The following is a 24,788-nucleotide window of genomic DNA, read 5'->3' on the forward strand; positions in this document are numbered from 1 at the left end:
TTGCTAGTTCTGAAGCGGGCTGGTTTTTGAAATACTGAACAAGTCTACACAAACTGTAACCTACATACACAGAACATATCCTACCTTCAATATAGAGAGATACCTGTCACAGGTAAGCCTGCCAGCTGCTCTACAACTGCTATTTTTTAATTTAATTTAATCTTTTTGCAGGACTGTAATTATTCACAGCACTGCACCTGTCTTGGGCGGGGGACACCCCTTGTTCTTGAAGTTCTTCTTTTAATAAAAAGTTATCCCTCAAGGCTTACATGTAAACATATGTTTAAATAGGTGTTCATGGGTCCCCACCTTCATCTATCTTAAATTTTGCCAGATTGCTGCACTTCCAACCAAATAAAGTGTTTTAAAAAAAATACTGAGAAGAAAGTCCATTGTGCAACTCAGTGAAAATCTGAAGTTAGATTTAAAAGCTGTAATACAATACAATGCACGCATTGTCCTGTTTGGGGTAATTGCATATTCAGTGTTTTGTGAGGATTTGGGATCAGTTCTTTAAACTATTTGATTGTTTTGTAGATTAAACAAAGGGGGAGGAAAGGCAGCATTCACATCTGCTTTTATGCGTTGAAGGGTCCACCCACTATTGAGCAATATGAATTAGTCAGCCCGTTAATTAGTCATAAATGATCCAGTAAACAGCAGTTTGAGGAAAGGCACTTTGTACAGACATAACTGCCTCTCTTCCCATTATGACTCTCTAATCCAGATGGTATAAAGCCTTTTCTTTAAAGACTTCACTAGCACTTGGTAAACAAAGTGCATATGGTAAGCACAACTTTATCTGCAAGAAAAACACACAATTTCTTTGGTTACCTACCTGCCCACACCATCTGTCAAGCAGATGGTTCAGGTTTCATTCATAAGATTAGGTAAGGGTGGCTGACTGAAAGAAGGAGCCTCAAGGTAATATTTGATTCCATGTGCCAGTCTGCAATGCATTTATTCTGAAACATGAAGCATTTGTACCAAATACGTCAAAGCTCCTTGCTCAAAGGTACATCTTGTATATACTGCTCCTCTATATACAGGTTTCACGGTGCCTGTTTACTAAATAAGATATAGACATCTACTTAAAAACAGCAGAGAACAACTTGTTCGGTGCTGCGGGTCACATTAGAAATATATCAAGAGACTGACAACTAATCTTGCATTAGGGGCTTTATAACTGAAGATTAAATATTATAATGCTACAGTGAAACCTCAAGCTTGTACATCTTTAAATGTTTTAGGAATTTTTAAAACTCCAAAGAGAATTGTTATAAGGTGACCAACTATAGCTTCAAAACACATTTTGAAGCCTGCTAAATCAGATAATGATGGCATTTGATAGATGACTTTTAGACAGACTACAGGGTACGGCCCCTCTGTTAATTAACGTTTCCCCACTCTTTGCTTTCGAAACTGCTTTTGAAACTGACTGGCTACAAAATCTACTTGTTCTGAGCCAGTGCATATAGACCTTGTGCACTAATTCATGGGAAAACTAATTTGGGGGAATTTGCAACACTATTTTTGAGATTTGAAACACTATTCATTTGAGACAATTGTGCACTACAGATGGAATTGTGTTTGCTACCAATGCCTTGTTTACTTTGGGGGGTTCAAGAAGAATCCATAAAAGCCAGTAGCGTCTCGTGGGGAGGCAATAACCATACCAGGGTTGCAACTGTTAATATATATTCATGAAAGAATAAAATGATTTAAGAGTAAAAATAATGGTTTTGGCGGTTTGAGGCACACTTACTTGAAATATAGAGTAAAAAAGGCTTATATGCTACCTACCCCACATTGCCCAGATTTTATTATGGAGATGGGGAAGGGAAAATCTGAAGCTAAAACCTTACCTTTCAGTAACAGACTTTAGCAAACACAGATATTTATTTATCATTTACTTGCCAAAATTTATATACTACTAGACTGTAAAAAAAGCACCTTCTAAGTGGTTTACAAATATGGAAAACATTAGAAAACAAAACATTAACATTCTTGATAAAGACAGTTAAAAACAAGTATTAAAAAAAATTAAAAGCATGATGGAAACCAACAGTAGCTTAAAAGAGAAAATACACATGTAACATCTACATGCCTAAATAGGGTTGCCTAAACAGAACTTTTACAGAATTTTAAGCAAATACCAATGTGAGTGCAAAAGTTTATATCATAAATAATCTGAAACAAAGAACAGAGAACAGTAACAAAAATAGAGTTCAAAGTAGTTCTACACGGATCAAGTCAAGGTTTTTTTTTCTAGGCCATTTGTTAGGATAGGACAGGTGAAGTTACCCACAAAACTTGATGGTGTGATAGAATATTTGAGGATCGGGATTAGGGGGTTTGAAGCTTATCTTACTTAATAACTGTTACGGTACTGGTGTACACTGGCGGAAGAACAGGGGTGTGGGGAGAGCGCACTGCCCCTGGTGGCACGATCCCAGGGGGGTGCTATCGTGCCTGCCCCCCTACTGGGCGCCACGCCCCTGCAGGTGGCATGCCACGCCCCTGCTGGCAGAGTGCCAAGCCCCCAGGACATGCACCAGCCACGCCCCCGCCTGCTCTCTCCCCGCCCCCGCTGGAGCTTGAAGCTCTACCACTAAAAAATATTCCAAAGGAAGGCTGCTGTCATGCTGGGAGGATGCAGAGTTCCTCGTGGCACTATGAGTAATTTGTAAAAGTTTTTAAAATTTCAAATACCTGCCACAAAATCATAAGGAAAATAGCTCTCCTTTTCCTAGGGGAATAATGAACCCATTAAACTAGAAATCAGGCACATCTTTAGTTCAAGAGCATAAGAAGAGCCTGTTGGATCAGGCCAGTGGCCCATCTAGTTCAGAATCCTGTTCTCCCAGAGGCGGATCAGATGCCTGTGGGAACTGGTATTCAGAAGCACTGCTGCCTCCAAACTGCTCCCTCTCTTGCACAAATTTATCTAGTCCTCTTTTTTTAAAGCCATCCAAGTTGGTGGCCATCACTGCCTCATGTGGGAGTGAGTTCCATAGTTTAACTATTTACTCCATGAAGAAGGGAAGCCAATAATCTCTTTATTGTATTTTTAATATTTTATTGGGAACCTCCCAAAGTGGCAGGGAAACCCAGCCAGATGGGCGGGGTATAAATAAATTATTATTACTATTATTATCATTATTATTAGTAGTAGTATAATCACTAACCTTAAAGCAACTGTCAGTGGAGGTTTGCACAACAGTACAATAAAGACATTTCTACTCTATTCTATTCTATTTTTTTTATTTTTTTATAAATATTTATTAAGGTTTATACAGAAAAGAAAAAAACATCCAATAACAATAAACAGTATTACTTTGTTTAACAAAATTTCATATCCTCTTTGAACTTCCTATTCTATTCTATTCTAAAGACAGATTGAGAAGTATAATTTGCCCTCAGCACACCTGGATGGAAGAAAAATTCCTTATGTTTTGGAGAGGAAAGCTGGAACTTGCACCCAAATGTTTCCATGGACACTTCACACATTTCAGCTAAAGAAACCTGAGGGTCACCCTGCTGGTTGCCCTTGTGCAAAATCTTCACTACTTTTAAATATCAGAGTATCAGCTCAAGGTCACATTGATCCAGAAAAAGTGTCACAGCATAAAAGCAAAGCTGAGGTACCACCAGCAGAGACTACTTCAAGTAGATTACTTATACTACTTATGCCATAAGAGAATGCACAGGTTGAACACTTCAGCTTTCATTTAGAACTCATCTTCCCTTGCATACAATCAACTACAGGTCAGAATAGTCTTATAAAGTAGCTGTATTATCAGTTACAAAATGCACCTAAAACCATAGAGAGTGGAAAAAACCATTTAGTATAGCTCCCCTGTACTTCTGAATTACTAAGCAGGAATCAGAAGGAACTGTAATAAATCCATATTGTTCTTTTCTAAAGCTTCATTTTAGGATGAAGAGTAATAAGGGGGCTGTTTTATTAAGAGCTGGCACTCCAACAATAAGTTGTAATAATTCAAAATATTCTTATGAAGATATTAACTTTAAAGTTTAACAAGAAATATTGTGTATCTCATGCACCACAACTGGAAACCACACACTAGTTTGTGCAACAAAGATGGAATCCACTGACTTTCAAAAGCATATTTTCAAGAGCTATTTTAATACTTATTTCAGCCAGGCTACAACAAATAATAAATATGCATTTCAGTTTAAAAAGAATAAAAACTGCCTTACAGACAAAACCAACTATTATACTACTTATCAGAAGCAAAAAGAACCATTGTACAGTGGTACCTTGGGTTAAGTACTTAATTCATTCCGGAGGTCCTTTCTTAACCTGAAGCACCACTTTAGCTAATGGGGCCTCCTGCTGCTGCCGCGCCACCAGAGCACGATTTCGGTTCTCAACCTGAAGCAAAGTTCTTAACCTGAGGTACTATTTCTGGGTTGTCGGAGTCTGTAACCTGAAGCGTATGTAACCCAAGGTACCACTGTATTTAGAGCTCTATGGTAAACTCTTTAAAAGCAATTACATCATCATGTGTACACCCCCCACCCCACTTGCTCTTTTTTTGGTAGAGATAGTGTTGTGACAATATCAAACCACCCCCTTCTTTAAAAGCCTAATGTGGAAGCAATTAAGTACCTTTTTACTGTTTGCAACAGAAATTCACATTTTTCCTGGGTCTTGAAACAAGTGACATGACTAATATTTTGTGATAGTTTATCGAAAGCAAGCTTTTTATGATTAAGCATAAACTGATGAATAACTGAGTTGTTGTTCATGTACTTTTAATGACAGAATGAATACCTTTCCAAATGAAATGAGAGAGACCTGCAATGGCAACTTTTGAGTCATTCCCCTTTATCTCACATGGAGAGGTTTGACATGATTTCTTGAGCTCTTTGCCTAATATAAGAGGTAAGGACAGAGACCAAAATATACTTAATGCAGAATTCAACACAATATCTACTAGGACCTGCTCAAATCCACCTAGCATGTCTTATTACCGGTGAGTGTGTGTATGAGAGGGTGAGGAAAATGATACTGCATTCCACAATCGTCAAATGCAACAATAACCAACTTTAGAACTCGCCACCTAGAAAGGAGAGGGTTTCTATAACATTCCTTTGAGAAATGCTGGAACACCTGACTTGAGAACAGGACTTCATCCCCTTCCTCCATAAGGAAGAAGGTTGTAGATTAGCAGTTGCAGAGGGAAACTGCAAACATGTCTGAGATGCCTCACTTTGCAAAAAAAACACCCAGCTGTTGTGAAAATGGTGGTGGGATTCAAACGGGAAACATGTAATTGTGTTTTGAATGTACATGCCTATTTTCATTCCAGTATCTCCATCTTCATGTCAGATACTGTATTTATTTGTGTGTATATGTACACACACACACACACACACACACACACTTCCTTCTTCTCTTGAAAATACATTCAGAAGCGGAACACATGCAGCTGATTTATGTTGTTGGACCACTGGTCCATCTAGCACAGTACTGTTTACTCTGACTGGCAGCAGGCAAAGCAAGTTTTCTGCCTCTGAACTATGGCCTCTCCCCCAAGGAGATATCCAGACCTGGTGTCAGCATCTGCCATGGACAGGCAAATGCCAGACCTCCCTAAAACCAATGCTAACCATATCTTTTTCAAAATACATTATTATTAATCATTCAGATACAGAACCATGCAGGTATAGAGGTAGACAGTGAAAGAGAGGGTTGGCTCATTTCACCAAATTGCAACAGAAGTACAGTGGTACCTTGGTTTATGAACAGTTCTGTTTGTTTACGAACTATTCGGTTTATGAACTCCGCAAAACCGGAGGTAGTGTTCTGGTTTGCGAATTTTACCTCGGTCTACAAATGGAAGCCGAAGGGTGGAAGGGCACCGGCAGCGGGGGGCCTCATTAGGGAAAGTATGCCTCGGTTTAAGAACGGGTTTGGTTTAAGAATGGACTTCAGGAACGAATTAATTTCGTAAACCGAGGTACCACTGTACTAAACATGTCTTGGGGACAGGGCTCCCGCTTTGTTATCTGGCCTTCAGCAGAACTGATGCCATTAGGAAAAACTGCCAATGATCTGAACAAGTAAATCAGACTTAAGCTTAACTAATATCTAATAGGAAAACTCAGCATGAATCTGTCAGATAGATTTACAGTGTGAAGCAATCAAAAAGCTAACCTGCTTCACTTTTTATAGCCACATCCATCAGCAGAGTTCTCTGCCTGGGAGCTACAGTGACATCATTACATACAGAACAGCCTCACTGTGCTTTATGAACTTTTAAAGTGGATTTCTTTTACAAAATTAAATTTGAAGAGGCAGTGGGTTATGTCTCCCTGCTATGTCAGGAAATCAGCCCCCGAAAACACACAATAATGGACAAAGTTTCATGCTATTACTGGTTTTTATCTTGCATCTGTAATTAAGGAAGTAACTGACAAGATAAAGATTTCTGTCAAAGAAATCATAGGCCAAATACACAGGCCTAGCATTTGGGAGGAAGCAGGCAGGGCAGTGGCTGAGGGCCCAGAAACTCTCAGGGGACCCCTCACCAGACCAGATAGGAGCTGCTCTTGTCACTATGATTACCCATCCAAGCCCAGCAATTTAAATGGTAGCATGAGGGAATTCTGTAGAACTGCAGCTACCTGCCTATGTTAGCAGTCCAGAATAAACTTTGCTTGTTTATTTAAATTGACTGTAATACCATATTCTGTATATTTTGAAAAATCAAAATGTTTGGTTAAGGTACAGCTGATGTGTTTTAATCTAAGGGGATTCCAAATAACCTATACAGTATTTCACCCTACATTCTTGTTCTATGCCTTTTAGCCAAGCTACTGTAGAGTCTGAATATTCTATATTCAGAAGGTGGTGACAGTCAATACTTCACCGGGCCAGTACCAGAACTCAGATAACTGAGACCACAATATTTGTATGCATGATGAAGGCTTCATTATGTATCTATACTGCAAAGGCAAGAAATACATTAGATTTTATCAGGGTAATAGCAATCTCTAATAAGGCCTCTAAAGTCACTAATTAAGGAAGAGGTTTCTCCAGGTAACCAGGCAGGGAATGTTTATACGAGCTGTGATATATGTATTTTTCTCCCTAACCATAAGTGACTCACAAAAGCTATGCGGCCAAGACAACAATCAGGATTTACATAATAAAGAATTAGTAAGCCATTTATTACAAGCAGGGAGAAGCAATATAACAAGACCTAGAAAGACCTTTCTGGCACTGCAATAGACAACTGGTACAAAACAGTTTGGGAAACACCTCTTCTTGAGATATTAACAAATAAACTACAGTTGGCATGTGGACAGATCAAGAAAGATGGCTTTACCCCGGTGTGGTTGAATTTAATAACATATGCCAGTATTCCAGAAAATGAATAATCCTTGCCATCCGTGTTTGGCTCAATCTGGTTGATCTAAATTTAAATTTAAACATAAATTATTATCTTCACTTTGAAGCCTCCTCCCACGTTCATTAATATACCAGCATTTTATATTGTTCCATTGGAAACATAAGAGAAAAAATTGACTATTACTCGTACTTAATCTAAGCACAACCAAAATGGCTCCTGATTAGGCATTTTAGGTAAGCGATGTTGGATGTTATCTGTTAACACTGTTCTATCCTGTTTTCCCTTTGTTATTGTTTTTATTTAAAATACTCCATGAACCAAGAACTTGTACAATGACCACTAATAATGAACCATATGTAGTAGCTATTGCTGCCAATTTATTAAGCTATTTTTGTGATGTGTTTGGGTATTAGAAGAAGACTCGTACTTCTGGTGGGGGAGCACACTGTGCTCCTTCTGGAGTAGTTTGTCCACCTTTGGTCCCCACCCTGCACTCAGCTATCACCTGTGGCTCCTAGAAGCTGTCAGTATGTGACAGCGGCCACATCCCAGTAAATGGATTCTACTGTCCAGCTAAACCAGGTGAGGGTAGCCCTCAATGTGTTAGGGGCTTCCCCAGCATGAGAAGACAAGCTGTGGCAGATTGAGTGGACAAGACCCATAGTGGGTCCAACATCAACAAGGCAGTTGCAGCACGTGCTGTAGAGGGAATGAGGGACAGATGGGGATGGTCAACCTGGGAAAGGCAGACCATCAAGGAGAAGAAAAACTCTCACCCTAAATCTCTGCTACCTTGTGGACTATCTTTGGGAGAAGAAACAGCTAAGGAGTAAACCCTACACAAATCCAGAGTGGAGTCCCTAAGATGGTTAGATGGTGCCTTCTATGCCTCCTTCCAGCAGCTCCTGCAGCCAACCTGGTGCCAAAAGTCTTGCTCAGCTTTTCTTTGAGGCTTTCAGTATGGCTTGTCTTGTCATATGGGCAGCCCAATATCTCCATACACACTGCACAGGCTAGCGCCTTGAGGAGGACACTTTGGTGCGGCTAACACAATGTTCTGACTTCACCCCTGGAGGCACACTTGTCGCTCAAGACAGATGGATGCCAACAACAGCCAACAACAAATGGCATAGAAAACTTTGTCTATTTATTAGTATCATTTATTATTCCTACAATCCCTGTTTATAAAACCCAAGAAAAAGTTATTTTTTTAAAATAAAAAGCTATGTGAGGACAAAGGGACTAGTGATTTTATTTTATTAGCTAAGGACTACCAACGTTTTTATGTACACACAAGGTCCCAGACTGCCACACCTCCTACCAAGTGTTTCTGCAGCGACACTTTTGCAAAATATGTTAACCTTTGTCCTGCATTCTTACACATTAACAATTAACACAACCTCAAAATAGAGCTCAACATCACAGTTCAAAGGCTCTATTCTTGAAATACAGTCAAGTGATTTTTAGGATGTTAAACATTAAACAGCATGATTAATTCTGCAACACAGATTCTGTTTTCCTTTCCAAAAGTCATTCAAGTTGCACCTTAAACATTATAATAAGAGCTGGTAACACAGAGACTAATAGAACAATCTTAACTGTGTCTACTCAAAACTAAGACCTTTTGAATTCAAAGGGGCTTCCTCCCAGATAAGAGCAGTTAAGATTGCAGCCAAAATTAGATTTCAGGAAGTCCTCAAGTTGAATCTCACCTCTATCTACTATATACTTAAAAAGTAAAGGTAAAGGTACCCCTGCCCATACAGGCCAGTCGTGTCCGACTCTAGGGTTGTGTGCCCATCTCACTTAAGAGGCCGGGGGCCAGCGCTGTCCGCAGACACTTCCGGGTCACGTGGAAAGCGTGACGAAGCTGCTCTGGCGAGCCAGCACCAGCGCAGCACACGGAAACGCCGTTTACCTTCCCGCTATAAAGCGGTACCTATTTATCTACTTGCACTTAGGGGTGCTTTCGAACTGCTAGGTGGGCAGGAGCTGGGACCGAAAGATGGGAGCTCACCCCGCCGTGGGGATTTGAACTGCCGACCATGCGATCGGCAAGTCCTAGGCCCTGAGGTTTTACCCACAGCGCCACCTGCGTCCCACTATATACTTACTATGTGCTTTAAGGAGGATACTCTCAGCTTCAGTCCCTAGTACTGATTTATCTTAACAGATGTAATTTAAAATACTGTAATATGTTTATTGTAATTTAAAATACTGTAATATGTATGGAGCACTGTGAACCCTCTAAAGCACTCTATAAATTATGTGCTTTATATGAGAACTGCATACCATCAAGAGAAAAGGAGGGGTTTTTAAGGTAGTTCCTGCAACTTCGACCCTCAAAATAGCAGCAGCTTTTTTTTGCACTGATAATGGCATTTTACACATAAAACTGCCTCAAGTTTTCCAAGACAAAAACATTTTTCCCCCAAGACAAAAACATTTTTTTCCCAAGACAAAAAATATTTTAGATATTTTAAAGAAATATACCTGTTGAGGGTGCTCCTAAGAGAGGCTGCTGTTCAGGAAAAGGCCCTAGTACCACTCACCTAACCTTAGAAAGTGATGGTAGACTGAGAACGGCCTCAAACTATGATCTGAGCGAACAAACAAGTCTGGGAAAGGAGGAAAGGGTCCTTTCGATATCCTAGTCCCAAGGCCATCTAGTGCTCTATATGTCAAACTAACATTTTGAATTGCACCTGGAGGCAAACAGGATGTCAGTGCAGATGTTTCAACACATGGGAAGTATATTTTCCTTTCCACAAGAAACAGGTCACTGTATAATCCTGTGGAGCACAATTCAGTCCCAATAAGCATCACATTCTTATAAAGACACAAAAAGAAGCTGAGATGACTGAGGGAAAGTTCATTTTCACCTCTCTTCTTCAATGCACACAAATATTATTGTCAAAAGCTATCACTTGTAGCAGCTGGAGCTAAACTTATGAGGATTCTGTTACGAGGATAACCGAGTAGCCCACCAATTATTATTTGCCTAACAGATTAATAGCTGGTGTTTAGTAAACTAGGTTTTTCTTGGCAAAAAAAGAGCTAACTTTGCCAGGCTGCCAGTGCTTCAGTCTACAGTGAACACATGACTACATTCAGAAGTCTAAACCAATAGTGGCCAACATTTTCAGTTTGAGGGCCACCTGCCTGCAATGGTCATGACCAAATTTTCCCTGAACTTTCACCTATGTGCATCCCCACATACAACCCACACATACCACATACAGTGATACCTCGGGTTAAGAACTTAATTCGTTCTGGAGGTCCGTTCTTAACCTGAAACTGTTCTTAACCTGAGACACCACTTTAGCTAATGGGGCCTCCCACTGCCTCCATGCCACCACTGCTCAATTTCTGTTCTCACCCTGAAGCAAAGTTCTTAACCCGAGGTACTATTTCTGGATTAGCAGAGTCTGTAACCTGAAGCGCCTGTAGCCCAAGGTACCACTGTTTGCAGAAACATGCACTCTCCACATATGTAGACCAGACATACACTCAGACATAGAATGCTCTCTCTCACACACTTACTCACCTGGGCATACACCACAAGCATCTCTCTCAGGGGTTTTCCTTCCCATTGCAACATAGAATCATATAACTGAACCTCTCCTCCCATACCAGCAACACAATGTGAAGGGAGATGAAAGCTGGCTGACAGCTTGAAAGAGTTCGGCAAGCTTCACCAGGCTAGCAGGCCACAGGTTTACCACATCTACCCTAAACCATGATGACTATTAACTAAGGCTAGTTGAAACAAGCCAGCTTCAATACCTATGGTTTGAAAGGGCTCATTACTACTACACATGGCAAACTGTGGCTAGTGTAAAATAGAAGCGAAAGCTTTCATATCTCACATCATAGTTATGTCGGCCGGGGGGGGGGGGGAGCAAGAGAGGAGAAGCACTCAAGCCAAGGGCTCGATACAGTTAATTCTTGCTAACAAACCAGCCCAATGAAAGGTAGAGGAGGAATATCTGTTAATCTACTAGCTAAAACACCAATATGACCCTCTGCTTTATTCTTCTGAGCACACTAGCTGCTTAGCTATAATTATAAGGTTAGGTCATGCTCAGTTTCAGTAGATGCCATTCTGCACACTATACTAAAACTTTGATTACAAAACAATCACATGGAAGTTTACATAAAGACAAGATCTTTACCTAACAGGCAACATTTTTAGTTTACACTGGACACATGAGTCAAATTCCACCTATTCTCATTCCGATCTACCAATAATCAAGAGATCAACAAGGCTTTACTAAAATCATAACATGCCATTTCTTGGGTGGTGTGATGGGAAGCTGTATGCTTAACAAATAAATAAATCAGCATTAGAAGCCGTTACGAAGAAAGTGTAGCACAGGCTAAGTTCAATGTTGTGTAAATTTTGGGAAACTACACGTAGACCCAAAGCTGATGTGACCACATTAATTCACTTGAAGCCACAATTAGTGGTTTTTGTTGTGAAGGCTAAAGGTTGACTCCCATGCCTGGCAAGCAGGCAAAACTCATGCCAAAAATACAACCTACAGTTTCATGCAGGAGAAAGAAGCCCTTCAAGTACAGATGGCCCCGAACCTGATGGCCAGTGGTCAGGAGTGATGGGAGCTGGAGTCAAGGTTCCCTGGAGGACTACAAGTTCCCTAACCATGCCTTAGAATGGCAATCAAGGTAGCCAGAACGGGCTCTGCTCCTGCTATATTAACCAAAAGTTAAACCACAAGAAGCAGCATATAATTAAAATAGTGGTCAGAGATAAAATGGTGCTGTTTTATTGCGGAAACTAAGTAGGTTGGCCCTGTAAGTTATTTCATTGAGTCATAATGTGAAAACCATAACTGCAGGCTGCTATGAGGACTTATTATTATTATTGGAGAAAAATTGTAATACACAAAGTGCTTTTGTTTGTGATGGTGCTCATCGGTACAGAGTACTGCCACCTCTCTTTTTGTTGTTGCTGCCCATAGCAACCACAACACTTGGAAGATATGAGTACCTGCAGCTCATTGTTTACCAAAAATAGCACCAAGTAAGTACACACATATTGTAAGTTAACAAGCAAGCAAGACTACAGTGTTTTATTCAAGGCAATGACTACATGGATTAGATGCTACTTCTACAGTTCAACTCTATCAGTCCTTCTGTATAATACTGCAAAAAGGTATTCCGTATGTTCTAAATAGACCCCACCCTGTTTTGCACAGAGTCAAGTTACAGTTCTAGATTATAAGGGGTCTCTCTGAAACAACGATTGTTCACCGACAAATGCAACATATTTTCTTTTCCAAGAGAGCAACTTACTTAATTGAGTTTCTAAAGTGGTCTTCAGCAGGGCTTTTTACAGTACAGCTGTTCAGGAGCCACAGATCAGCTTCTGCAGCATTGTCTGGAAGACAGAAATATATATTGAGCAATTAGAATTTGATCATGAGTCTTCTATAGGACTGGATTTAACCCTTTAGCAAATGAGAACAGCTATCAGAAAAACATGAATATGACATTGTTCATAATCAGCATTAACATATTTTAAAAAATTAGATTCCAGTGCAGGGAGGAGGTTTCATATACAACTATTTAAGGCTCATGAGATGGACAACCTGATCAATCAATACCCTATAGAGCAGGGATGAGGAACCTGACAGCAATGTTCTTTCACAGATAACCTACTGGGTGCCCGGTTTCAGTGGTAGATAGGACAACAGATGCCACTCTGATTTTTGTATAGCAGGCTATATTCTGGTCACACAGGTGTCAGAGGTTTCTACATACCCACTTCCACACCCACACCCCTCTATCCATCTAAGCAAGCAAGAGCCATTATCACAGTTCACATTCCAGTCAGCAAAAGAACAGAGAAAGCCCTGAGAGTTGGTTAGGAGAAGCCTGGATTCAGCCCTTGGCTCTAAGATCCCTCATATCTAGTATACGGCATTTCATTATCACATATCACACCTCTGTGTTTTCACCCATTTCTGTATACCAGATAACCCCGTTCTTCTCATGTGCCAAATTCTGATTCTTCCTGAAGTGCATTCTCAGTGTCTAAATACAATTACCTTCTCTCACACACTATTTCTACACACACATTGCAACACAAGGTTTAACTTCTGACAGTGCAATACCATAGAACAGAGAAGTATGGGTGAATATTCCAACCAGCCAATTAGCACCCACACACATGGCTGAAATGTTCAAACTCGCCCGTTTGTTCTCTAAAGAACAAATATTTTAAAGGTGTCCCTCATTCTAACTGTGGTTTTTAAAAGCACCACAGTTGTTGTTGTTTTAACAAAGGTCAAGGAGACACAAGTGTGGCCATGTCAAAAACTCTAATAAAATGCAAGAATTTAGCTGTAGCTTCTTTTGTATATATTAGGAAAGTGATAGCTTAATACTGAGGGTAGGTTCCTATTAAGAGCAGAACTGAAGAGCTGGCAGTAGCATGGCAGGTGTTTGAATACTAATATATTGGGAGCAATCATTGGGTCAGTCACATCAAGTGAAGCTCCCCATGGATCAGTAGTGGGACCTTTGCTTTTAACCCGTTTATAAAGGACCTGGTGATTGGGGGTAAACAGTGAGTGGGTATTGTTTGCCGATGCCACAAAATTAGTCAAGGTGACTAAAAATGGTTATAGAGGGTCCAAAAGGAACTCTTTTAAAAGTGTCAAGTTATTGCTATTTAAGAAAATGAATGAAAATGAAACTGCCAATATTATAATATTGTTATACAAATCTATGCCGCAACCACATTAGGATTCCTGCTGCTTAACCTCAAAAAGGACAGAGTAGAGCTCAAAAAGGTTTTTAAAAAGGTGAAACCAAAATGATCAAGAGGCTGGAACTATTCCAGTATGAAGTAAGGTTGCAACATTTGAAGATTTTTAGTTGGGGGGAAGGTGAGGAAGTGGGGACTAGAGGTATATAAATTAATGCATGATGTGAGAAAAGTGGATTGAGATCAGGAGAAAAACTTACTTCTGGGGCCATCCAATGAATCTAAATGTTGGAAGATTCAGACAGCCAAAAGAAAGTACTCCTTCACACAGCAGTTAAAATTATGGAATTTGTTCCCCCAATATTTATTTATTTTTATTATTATTATTATTATTATTATTATTATTATTATTATTATTATTATTATTATTATTCCTGGCCACTCTGGGAGGCTTCCAACACCTACAAAAACATAATAAAACATCAACCATTAAAAACTTCCTATTATAGGACAGCCTTCAGATGTTGTCTAAAAAGTTGTGTAGTTCTTTATCTCCTTGACATTTGATGGGAGCGTGTTCCACGGGTGGGCACCACTGTCGAGAAGGTCCTCTGCCTGGCTCCCTATAACTTCGCTTCTCGCATATAGCAATAGCCACCAACTTGGATGGCTTTAAAGGGGCATTAGATAAATTCATGGAGGATAAAGGTATCAAGAACTACTAGTTTGGATGGTTGTTTACTGCCTCTAGTGTCTGTGGAAATTTGCCTCTGAATACCAGCTACAGGAAATCACAAGTGGGGAGGTTGAGCTCATATCCTGCTTGCTGGCTTGCCATAGGCATCTAGCTGGCCACTATGAAAGCAGAATGCTACACCAGATAGGGTCCTTGGCCTAAATCAACAGGGCTTTTCTTCCATGTTCTTCCATGATGCCTCACCCCCTGTAAAATAATTTAATAATAATAATAATAATAATAATAATAATAATAATAATAATGAACATAGTGAGCAAAGTGTGTACTGTACACTGAATGCATGGTAGGACAGCTGGATTGTGGGCGGTGGGAAATTAACAAACCCTACTGGTTTCTATCAATTGAAAGAACTGGGTAAAAGATACAAATATATTTTATTTTTGTATGGATGGCAATGTAATTACAGGAGCAAGATGGCCAGGTTGTGTGATTAGTTCTATCTGAACTTTAATCCTACACCATGCATATTTTTGGAATTCAACACCGGGGAGAAACTGAAAGCTGGTAAGTGTTGTGTGTGGTTGTATATATTTGTGTATATATTTGTGGGAGTGCTAAAACATAATAATACATTTGTGCGCAATGATCCTGTACTGGAACTATTTTAATGTCAGCTCTTTTTGGATCAACTCACATATGTTGTTTTTAAGGATTAAGATGAACTGTTTAGCTGTTCAAAATTTCCCTTATGCTCCAGTCCTAAAAATATTTGCTACCACAAACAGCATTTCTGTAAACCATATTGGATACAAGGAATCCAACAATAATACTAAATTAACACTGTTCAACTTACAAACAACTCAAAACAATGACTTTTAGCTTCAGTTTGCCTTCTCCAAGAAACAAATACTTCACAAACCGCAACATCTATCATGCATTTGTAAAACACCAACACCAAAGAAATTCAAAAGGTCATGGAAACTTCTGAACAATTTCAAAATACTAGGAGGTTCTGAAAAGCACAAATACTCACCATTATGCAATTAAAACAGAGGGAAATTTGGTAAAACACTGAGTAAGCAATACAGATATCCACAAAAAGGATCAAAATATTTACACTTTGGTTTTCTAGCTAGCCCTTTCTGTTTATATCAATGTTCTTTTAAGAATATAGATACAGGCCTCCACCCTTAAGCAGCATTGTCTTAGCATCAGGGGCAAAGTGGGGATGTGTAAAGAGAAGTTGAACTTTTCTGACCTTGTTCAGGCAAAACAGACAGTAGAAATGAGTATGAAATGACGGAAATATAACCTATGACAAGTATCTATTGAAAACAGAGCCCACTGTAACCATGTTTTCAATTAATTAAGAAAATATGTGAAATGCTTAGATAATGTTAATACAGAGGTATTAATGTGCCATGGCTGTCTATTTTTAAGAAGTTTCTTTGCCAGTTTTGTTTCAATTATTAAGTTTGTTCATTTGTTATAGTAGGTCTGTGTATGTTTGTTTGCTGACAGGGGGAAGTATAATAGTGCAACAGCATGCTTTATTCAACAGGTAACTTCTTCTGCTTTTGTGTTCACATATTCTTGAAAACCTAATAAAAGTTATTTTTAAAGTAAGTGTCTTTGCTAAAGGACACCTGATCCTTGGCAGCTGAACTGATTCGGGCATCATTTCCAGTTTTTATCTCTTCTAGGTCATGGATGACCAGCTTATCAGCTTCCAGAAAGGGCTAGAAGCCTATTTTACCACCCAAACTGGCCTCCTCAAAATGGGCCATGCATTATAATAGAGGCACCACCATCCTGCAGTGAGATCTGCACAGATACAGAGAATATACACCCATGAATCAAAAGGAGTATGGGAAAACTCAGATCACACCAAATGTATTATTATTATACAGATATTTTCGTGTGATTTGGCAAGCATAAACAGCTTACAACATATTTCATGTTGTACTACAAAAAAGAGCTCCTACTTTTAAAACTTCAGATTTCATCTGACATGGCTCCTTTCTACTCCCATGCAAGCTGACTTGCAGTTTTTAAAGTCTCCCACTGATTTCCATACATACGTTTTCACAAGAGCCAAGGTCAGCTTATAAACTAAAACATATTCTGTTCTAATACCTATTTCCCAGCCTATATTTCTGTAACTTTTGTCTGTATTATGTTGCACCCAGAGGCAATATATTGATTTCAAATGCCTTGCTTCCACTTATTTCCCCTGACATCTAATCCCACATGGAGTCTGGATTTAAGCTACATCTATCACTTTTAACAGAGAGAGGGCTAAAATATAGAAAACTTATCTGAGCCAGATATGTCCAAACACTTATTAAATTGTAGCTTCCAGCTAGTTATTGACTTTCACAGAATTACCTTCATACTTTATCCATTTGTTACTGTATCTGTCTTCTGAAAACTCAGAGATACCAGCGCTGAAGGTTTCATACCCAGAAGTCACATTAAAGCCTTGCAGTGCTTAGCAGTTATCTCCCAGCCTAAGATATTAAGTGAATAGAATTGCTTGAGAAAGTTTCAAAATGAGTGCATCAGAAATTAAAGCTAAGAGGACTCTTAATGGATGTCTTGTGGGTACAAAGCCTTCTAATAACAGACACCAATAAGCTTTTATTAGAGCTGGGAGCTGGTCCTCTCCACTCCCCCCTTGAGTAGTTTCATCTCTATCAGTCACTAAAGTTGGGTATGGAATAGTAAAGGTAAAGGTACCCCTGCCCGTACGGGCCAGTCTTGACAGACTCTGGGGTTGTGCGTCCATCTCACTTAAGAGGCCAGGGGCCAGCGCTGTCCGGAGACACTTCCGGGTCACGTGGCCAGCGTGACAAAGCTGCATCTGGTGAGCCAGTGCAGCACACGGAAACGCCGTTTACCTTCCCGCTAGTAAGCGGTCCCTATTTATCTACTTGCACCTGGGGGTGCTTTCAAACTGCTAGGTTGGCAGGCGCTGGGACCGAACGACGGGAGCGTACCCCGCCGTGGGGATTCGAACCACCGACCTTTCGATCGGCAAGCCCTAGGCGCTGAGGCTTTAACCCACAGCGCCACCCGCATCCCTATCAAAATAAATTGGGGGGCTGTGGGAATCATGCTCAGAAAAAGGATGGCTGAATTATATAGAAGTGTGATGTATCATGTTTTAAGGCATGGAAATAGTCAGCTGCACCATGCCGGCCTTTGACTCTATGGTCTTTCCCCTCTTGCTTCCAGTGTCTTCTACTAAGGAGGCATGAGGTGAGAAACCGGAATCCCCTCACTTCCATTGCATTTTCATTGACCTTGGAAACCTGGTGCAAGTTTACTTCCTTGAAAATATACAATATATATGCCAATACTTCAAAAGTCCCAAATAGCTTCAGGTGGGAAGGGGGGTATAAGAATAATGACAAATACCCAACAAGTGTACAGATCTTTTAAAGAAATCATAGGGCAACCCGCTCCCTTTAATGAATGTCAAGAAGTACCGTATGTATCAGCTATGACAGTGCTCTCATCTCATCTTCCAATGCACTTTACCCAACTGTCAGGAACTGGCTGGCTAATGGGGAGTGGTGGGAGGCACTAACTGAGGAACCCCCAAGGAAAATCCCAGAGGAGGAGGGCTCAGAGCCTGGGGATTAGTGATGGGCTATACATCCAGGAGAGTTCAGAGTGGAGGAGTTTTTGGATGCTGAGAGGCAACAGAATTCAGTGAACAGGGAGAGCCTGTGACAGGGAGCAGTTCTGACTCAAGAGGATGAAGCAGAGGAGGAGGGGGAAGAGGTTGCAAAAGAGTCTGCCTCTCCTATTGTGACAAACTTCTTTTCCCCATTTGTCATGATGGTGGACTTCCTGGGATATTGACTGACCAGAGGGGTGGTTAAGATGGATCCAGTGAAAGTTCAGAGCGTGGCATCTGGGCAAGTACCGAGGACCACGTCTCCAAGTATATGCAGAGTGGAACAGAGATTAGAGATGCCTAGACACAGTTTGAGACTGCTTGGGAAACAACTGGCAGAAGAGAAGCCTTAGATGAGGTTGAAGGTGAGGACTGTCAGTCCTGGCAACTGCTCCATAAGGGCAAAAAATATTGGAAAGTGTTGCTGAGTTGTATGCTGTTTCTTTGAATAAAGAGATAATTTCTCTGACAAACTCTGCTTCTTGCTTGCTGACCTGCATCTGACTCCAGACCTGACACAACCTAGCTTACATTGTTTTGAATCATAATGCTTTTGTGCTTTGGAACAGTCTATTTATGTCTTATTCAAGAGAACAACATAGCACCATTTTTGAAATATCAATAAATTATTTTGGAGGGGAAATAGTTCAGTTGGTAGAACATGAGACTCTTAATCTCAGGCTCATGGGTTCAAGGCCCACATGGGACAAAATATTGCTGCATTGCAGGGGGTTGGACTAGATGACCCTTGTAGGCCATTCCAAATCTACAATCCGATGATTCTATGTAGAAAGTAAACAGTCCACTTGAGTTTGTCAGATGTACAAGGAGAAGATAAGAAAGGGCTTGGGGTGCATTTTCTGCTGTGTATAAAACAACTTCTACCACCAGGACTCAAAAAAAGTCGTTAACTAGTGTGTTGAACTGCCATAGCTAGTCTGTCTCCACAGTCATATTAATCACACTAATACTGCACCTAAGTGACTTCTGCCAAGTCAAAGGTCACTGCATGAACTAATCAAATTAAACAAATAATTGAAATTAAGTAGACTCTTAAATATTCATCATCATTGGGCTGATCCATACAGGAAAATTCTCCCACATGCAAAGCCAGCACATTATGATCACATGGGGAAACAATAATTCACTGGGCTATACACTGTAAACTTTTGGCTTTGTTGCCATACTAAATGGAGTAAAAGAGATCAGAACCTGTGGAGGAAGTGTTGCCTGCAAACTTTCTGTGTATCCCTGAATTAAACCAGACTGATGACTACTACAAGTCTTTTACTATCACCAATATTCAGAAGATCATCTGTGCCTCTGCCAACTTTTTCCTTTTGTTGCACCTCAAAATCAATCCCTATTGCTTAGGTTTATAAGACAACATCAGAGAGAGCCTATGACAGTACAAAGAGCAGTCAGGACAAAATACACTGGCAGGCTAGATGTTCTTTTAAGTAGAAAGTCACTTGAACATTGCAATGATCATGGGTGTATTACTACAGAATTCCTAAGCAGTGTAAAGCTATGGAGAAAAAGAAGAGGGAAGAAATATCCTTGGTGAAATTCCCCTGAGAATATTCTGAAACTATAGGAGGGATCCATTAATTGCTTCATCTATCACAGTCTACCAGCAAAACAGCTGTAATAAACTGACAGCTACAGTTTTAAAAATATTGTAGTGGAAAAACAACTGCCCATGCAAATACTTTCCTTTTATGTTGATTGCTAACTTTAATCTTACATCTTCAATTATCACAATTTAATTGTGTGTTTGTATATTTTGTATCTCCACCACCTTTGCAGCTGTTCTCTCACAGCACATGACTGGGGCATTTATATTTATCTGTGTTCAAAGATCTAAACCAAAATAGAATATCAAGTCTTTACAAGTTAGCAACATGTAAACCTGCACCTCGAGAAAAAGGTATGCTTAAACCATTTTCTTGGAAGACTGTTTGAAAGCCTGGAGTGAACCCTAGTGGTCAATATCCAAATTTTTAGAGAAAGGAACAATTACATATATAGAATAATAAAACTGCTTCATCAAGTTAGGCACACATTTTGTTACTCTGTACTCCACTGGAGTATCACATTTTCCAACTGTTCTGAAACTTGAGAGCTGGACATTTTTAAAAGCTTCCCCCACAACAATCACATATTTTAAAAGGACAGTTTCTTAGAAGTGTGTTGTTAACATTGCTATCTTTCTGGAACCAGATTAAGACTTTTTTATCCAAGCACTTCGAAGGTTTTTATGTTGTTGATGGTCTACTCACTTTGCTGCTGTTTTTACATGCCTTTATGTTGTAATTTTATGATTCATTACTGAATGACTTGTTTTGTGTACTTCACTTCACCATGATATCTGTACAGATGAAGGATAGATTATATTTTCCTATAAACATAAAAATGTAAGGCTGTCATCATGCGGAAGTTTTAAACCTAACACAGAGGTTAATATTGTTTAGCATCTTCAAACAGTGGACTTCTTTGATGGCTTATTATTTCACTTGCTAACATTTCACCAGAATAACTAACAAATGTTAATTTCTTGCTTCAATTCAACATTAACAACCTTTTATTTCTGTCCAATCCTTTCTGATTACAGTGGTACCTCAGGTTACATATGCTTCAGGTTGCAGACTCGGCTAACCCAGAAATAGTGCTTCAGGTTAAGAACTTTGCTCCAGGATGAGAACAGAAATCGTGCTCCGGCGGTGTGGCGGCAGCAGGAGGCCCCATTAGCCAAAGTGGTGCTTCAGGTTAAGAACAGTTTCAGGTTAAGAACGGACTTACAGAACGAATTAAGTACTTAACCCGAGGTACCACTGCACTTTTTAAAGATATTGTGATGGACAGCAATACTACATATGATGAATGCCAATTCCAGGATTACCTTCTTCTGCACACACTGTACAGATAATGGACAGCTTGACTCAGGATCTCCTCCTTGTTACTTCATGATCCTGTCCACCTCAGTATCCCTACATATATTTCAGACATGTTAAACTGGTCGACCGGTAGATCCCGGGGTGTTCCTGGTCGATCGTAGGTGCTCCTGATCGACTGCGGGATTAAATAAAGTTGGCTAGGAATGTTGTTGCTCCCCATCCCCGGTGCCAGGTCCCCCCGCTGCTGCAGCACATTAAGCTGTTCTCTGCAGCAAGCTCAAGTAAGCGTGATGCTAGCGAGTGGCAGCGCTGGTTAGGCTCTGGGCAATAATCCCCAAAAGAAGCTCAACAACTCTGAGCAACTCACCCCACGTATGCTCCTCCTCCCTCCAATGACAATGGGTAGAACACTTCCAGTTTTTTTTTTATACTGGGAGTAGATCACAGACTCTTGAGAGTTGGATGTGCCTGATATATTTAATGCATATGTTATTTTTATTAAAGTTGCCTTGACTACCCTTTCCTGAAATCTCCAATAGCATTCAAGCTCAATTTTAAACTTTCAGAAACACTAGCATTTTGCGGAGGGGTGGGGGACGTGTCTATTTTTTACTGCCTCAATTTTTAGGAAGGTTGCTGGGAAAAAGGGGGAATCTGTATAAACAATTTAAAAACAAAACACCAGTTTTCTGGATTCTCAGAAGCAAGACTGGCACAGATATACTTTTGCAAGAAATGCACTGAGATCATGCACATAATTGGTTTCACAAACATAGGCCTTATTAACATCCAGATACTGTCAACACTGTGGCATTTCTCCTTTCATATCTACCACAACATAGATAGAATGACGTTCAGAGCTGCTGGCGAGGGTTATACTGCACTGTTTATTAACAGGTACAGTTTCAGAAAATGCTGATCTCATCCACCACTGAGCTATCTGCTGCAAGTCACAAGAGTTCCGAGCAGTGGTTTAGGAATGCAAATGTTATAAATGAGACAAATTCCTCCCACACCTGTCTAATTCTTTATTGCAATATGATGTGCACAAATGCTATTATTTATGCTGAACAGGAAATAATCAAGGTAGGGTTCTCCACAACAGGCCACAAGACTTCTGCTCTAATAACAAATGGTACACTATCATATTGGAACATCTTTTAACAAGCTTAGTCCATGGAGCAGTCTCTAGGGTGTCACAGATTTGCAGCGCTTCCCTCTTAGATGCTTACTGGAGGTGAAGCTATGTGTTCAATAGATGCTCCATAGTATACTTAAGAGTAGTAGACGAATTTGTTTAGAAATGACAGCCATAACCCAGCCACTCTGGTTCCTGCCACCTGGGAAAATGAGACCAGGCCACAGCATTATAGTCCTCTCTTGTACCCTCCATTTCCCTGTTTGAGTCAATTGCTGCAACCAGCAGCTCCTTATCAAACCAGCTTCCCAAAGTTCAGGATATCTGTTCAAGTGGAATATCTAGCAAAGCATAATAAAATATCTCATGGCCCCTCCCCTCCCTTGCTTCAGTTTGGGCAGAGCGACTCTGTGGATTCTGTCAATTTCCATTTTCATAATCTCAAGATCGGGAAAAGTTTGATTAGCCCAGTTGAGGGAAAGAGCTTAAAAGTATTGTTGGTCAGGGAGTTCATTCCCAGATGAATATTTTGTCTAAGGCTCCATAAGTGAGGCACCACCACTTAAAAGGTCTGTTCTCGTGGTGCCAACTTCCAAATGCCCTCAGAGGAGGCACATCAAGAAGGGCCTCAGATGATGAAAAAACTGCTTTTGGTTTGCTTGTACAAAATGCAATCCCTTACACTTCAGTCCTATCCATGTAGGAAAAAAAGAATTTGTTATATACAAAGGGACCTGAATTTTCTGCTCCATATCAAAATATCAAAAAGAGAAAGAAATAATGCTATCCTTCCAACATTCTTGTTGATCAAAAAGAATAATGGAATGCAAATTAATATGATAAAACCCAAGTTAAGACTGTTTTAAAAGCAGACATTAAGTGGAAGAGAATGGCATAGGAACACATTACGGATTCTATATTTTTTTGCATAATTTTTTTTAAATGAGTACACACACACAAAACCCCAACCAACTAATTATTTGCATAAAACTTGGATTAGCTTGAAGCTATGAAGCTCTTATTTCCATGGCCAAAATGTTATGGAATGTTTGGACTAAACACGTCTCTTGTTTTTTATTTACAACAGGTTACCACTAGCATCTTCCAGTCACTTCTCAGTTCCCTCTACCTTTTTACTTCAATAGGTAAAAGCCCTGAACATGCTGACTAATCACTGATCCTGAGATGAAACACAGCCTCATTAACACTTTTAAACATCAATGAGCAAACAAATGAGGGGTTAATGATAATTATGGAGTTGTTATCGCTTACTAACGGCTTGAGCAAAACCTAATTTGTCTGCATTAAAATTTGCCTCATCAGACAATTAACAATGGGACTATTTTATCCTTCATGGGGCCAATCAGAAGCTGAAAATGTTGCAAGCGGTCACAGAATTCCCAGTCAGATAAAATGAGTAACAGGAGCACAACAAATAGAACCTGGTCTTATATCACTACAGTATTCAGTTTTTAGTCTGGGCTTTTTATGTTTTTCAGATTACAGAAATATGGGGTGTACATGTTAAAAGGAAAGTGGGACAACTTTCTCTCATACACCTATCAAATTATTTCTGGACAAGACTGGAGATAAGAAAAGAAACAAGAGTTATCTGCAGCATATCCAAAACATTGCCTGAGTCCAAATATACCCTTATCTGAGTTTAAGTCCTCTTCCTAACTTAGCGGAAGAGCCGTGCAAGAGCCGTCCATCTTCTCCCTTAGAATTCTCCTACGCTTTCACAAATATTCCCTCACTAAAAAAGTGATGACATTGTCAATAGGTAACAACATGCAACCCATGTATAGATATCAATGGACATAGGCATAATGTGCCATAGCTCCAGTTACTTTGTGCAAAATTTTTGGCAACAGTTTGCTGAACAGTACTAATACGTGAACTCCTACTCATGCTTTTAAAAAATTCAACCCATTGTTTTTATCTATAAGTACATGCACAGTGGGTTAGATGTTATGCTCAGATCTAGTTATTTCCTAGTTATGGGAAGGGCCCTGGCTCACTGGCAAAGCCCATGCTCTGCATGCAAACGAGTTACAAATTCAATCCCTGGCATTTCCAAGCAGGGCTGAGAGAGACTCCTGCCAGAATCGCTGGAGAACGATTGCTTGTCTGTGTGCTGCTTTAAATGGAATAATGGCCTGACTAAGGCAGCTTCCTACGTTAATAGAAACGAACGACCTTTTCTCATTTCATAGATATGGAAAGGCACCAATCTTCTCTGTATCTATGGGT

The 24,788-nt window shown here is 40.0% G+C and overlaps 1 protein-coding gene across 4 annotated transcripts in view; it reads right to left on the reverse strand.

Annotated features, from left to right (window-relative positions):
- Nucleotides 1–24,788, reverse strand: part of CDKAL1 (CDKAL1 threonylcarbamoyladenosine tRNA methylthiotransferase) — a 227,974-nt gene that overhangs the window by 170,536 nt on the left and 32,650 nt on the right. For all 4 annotated transcript variants that reach the window (XR_014170558.1, XM_081919253.1, XM_081919252.1 and 1 more), the window contains one exon: nt 12,702–12,786. Coding sequence is in view for 3 of the 4 variants with exons in the window: in XM_081919253.1 (XP_081775379.1) it covers nt 12,702–12,786 (85 nt within the window). In the remaining variant the exon portion in view is untranslated. The remainder of the gene's footprint in view (nt 1–12,701; nt 12,787–24,788) is intronic.

The sequence above is a fragment of the Podarcis melisellensis genome (assembly GCF_964234715.1).
Source record: "Podarcis melisellensis genome assembly, chromosome: 7".
Classification (NCBI taxonomy): domain Eukaryota; kingdom Metazoa; phylum Chordata; class Lepidosauria; order Squamata; family Lacertidae; genus Podarcis; species Podarcis melisellensis.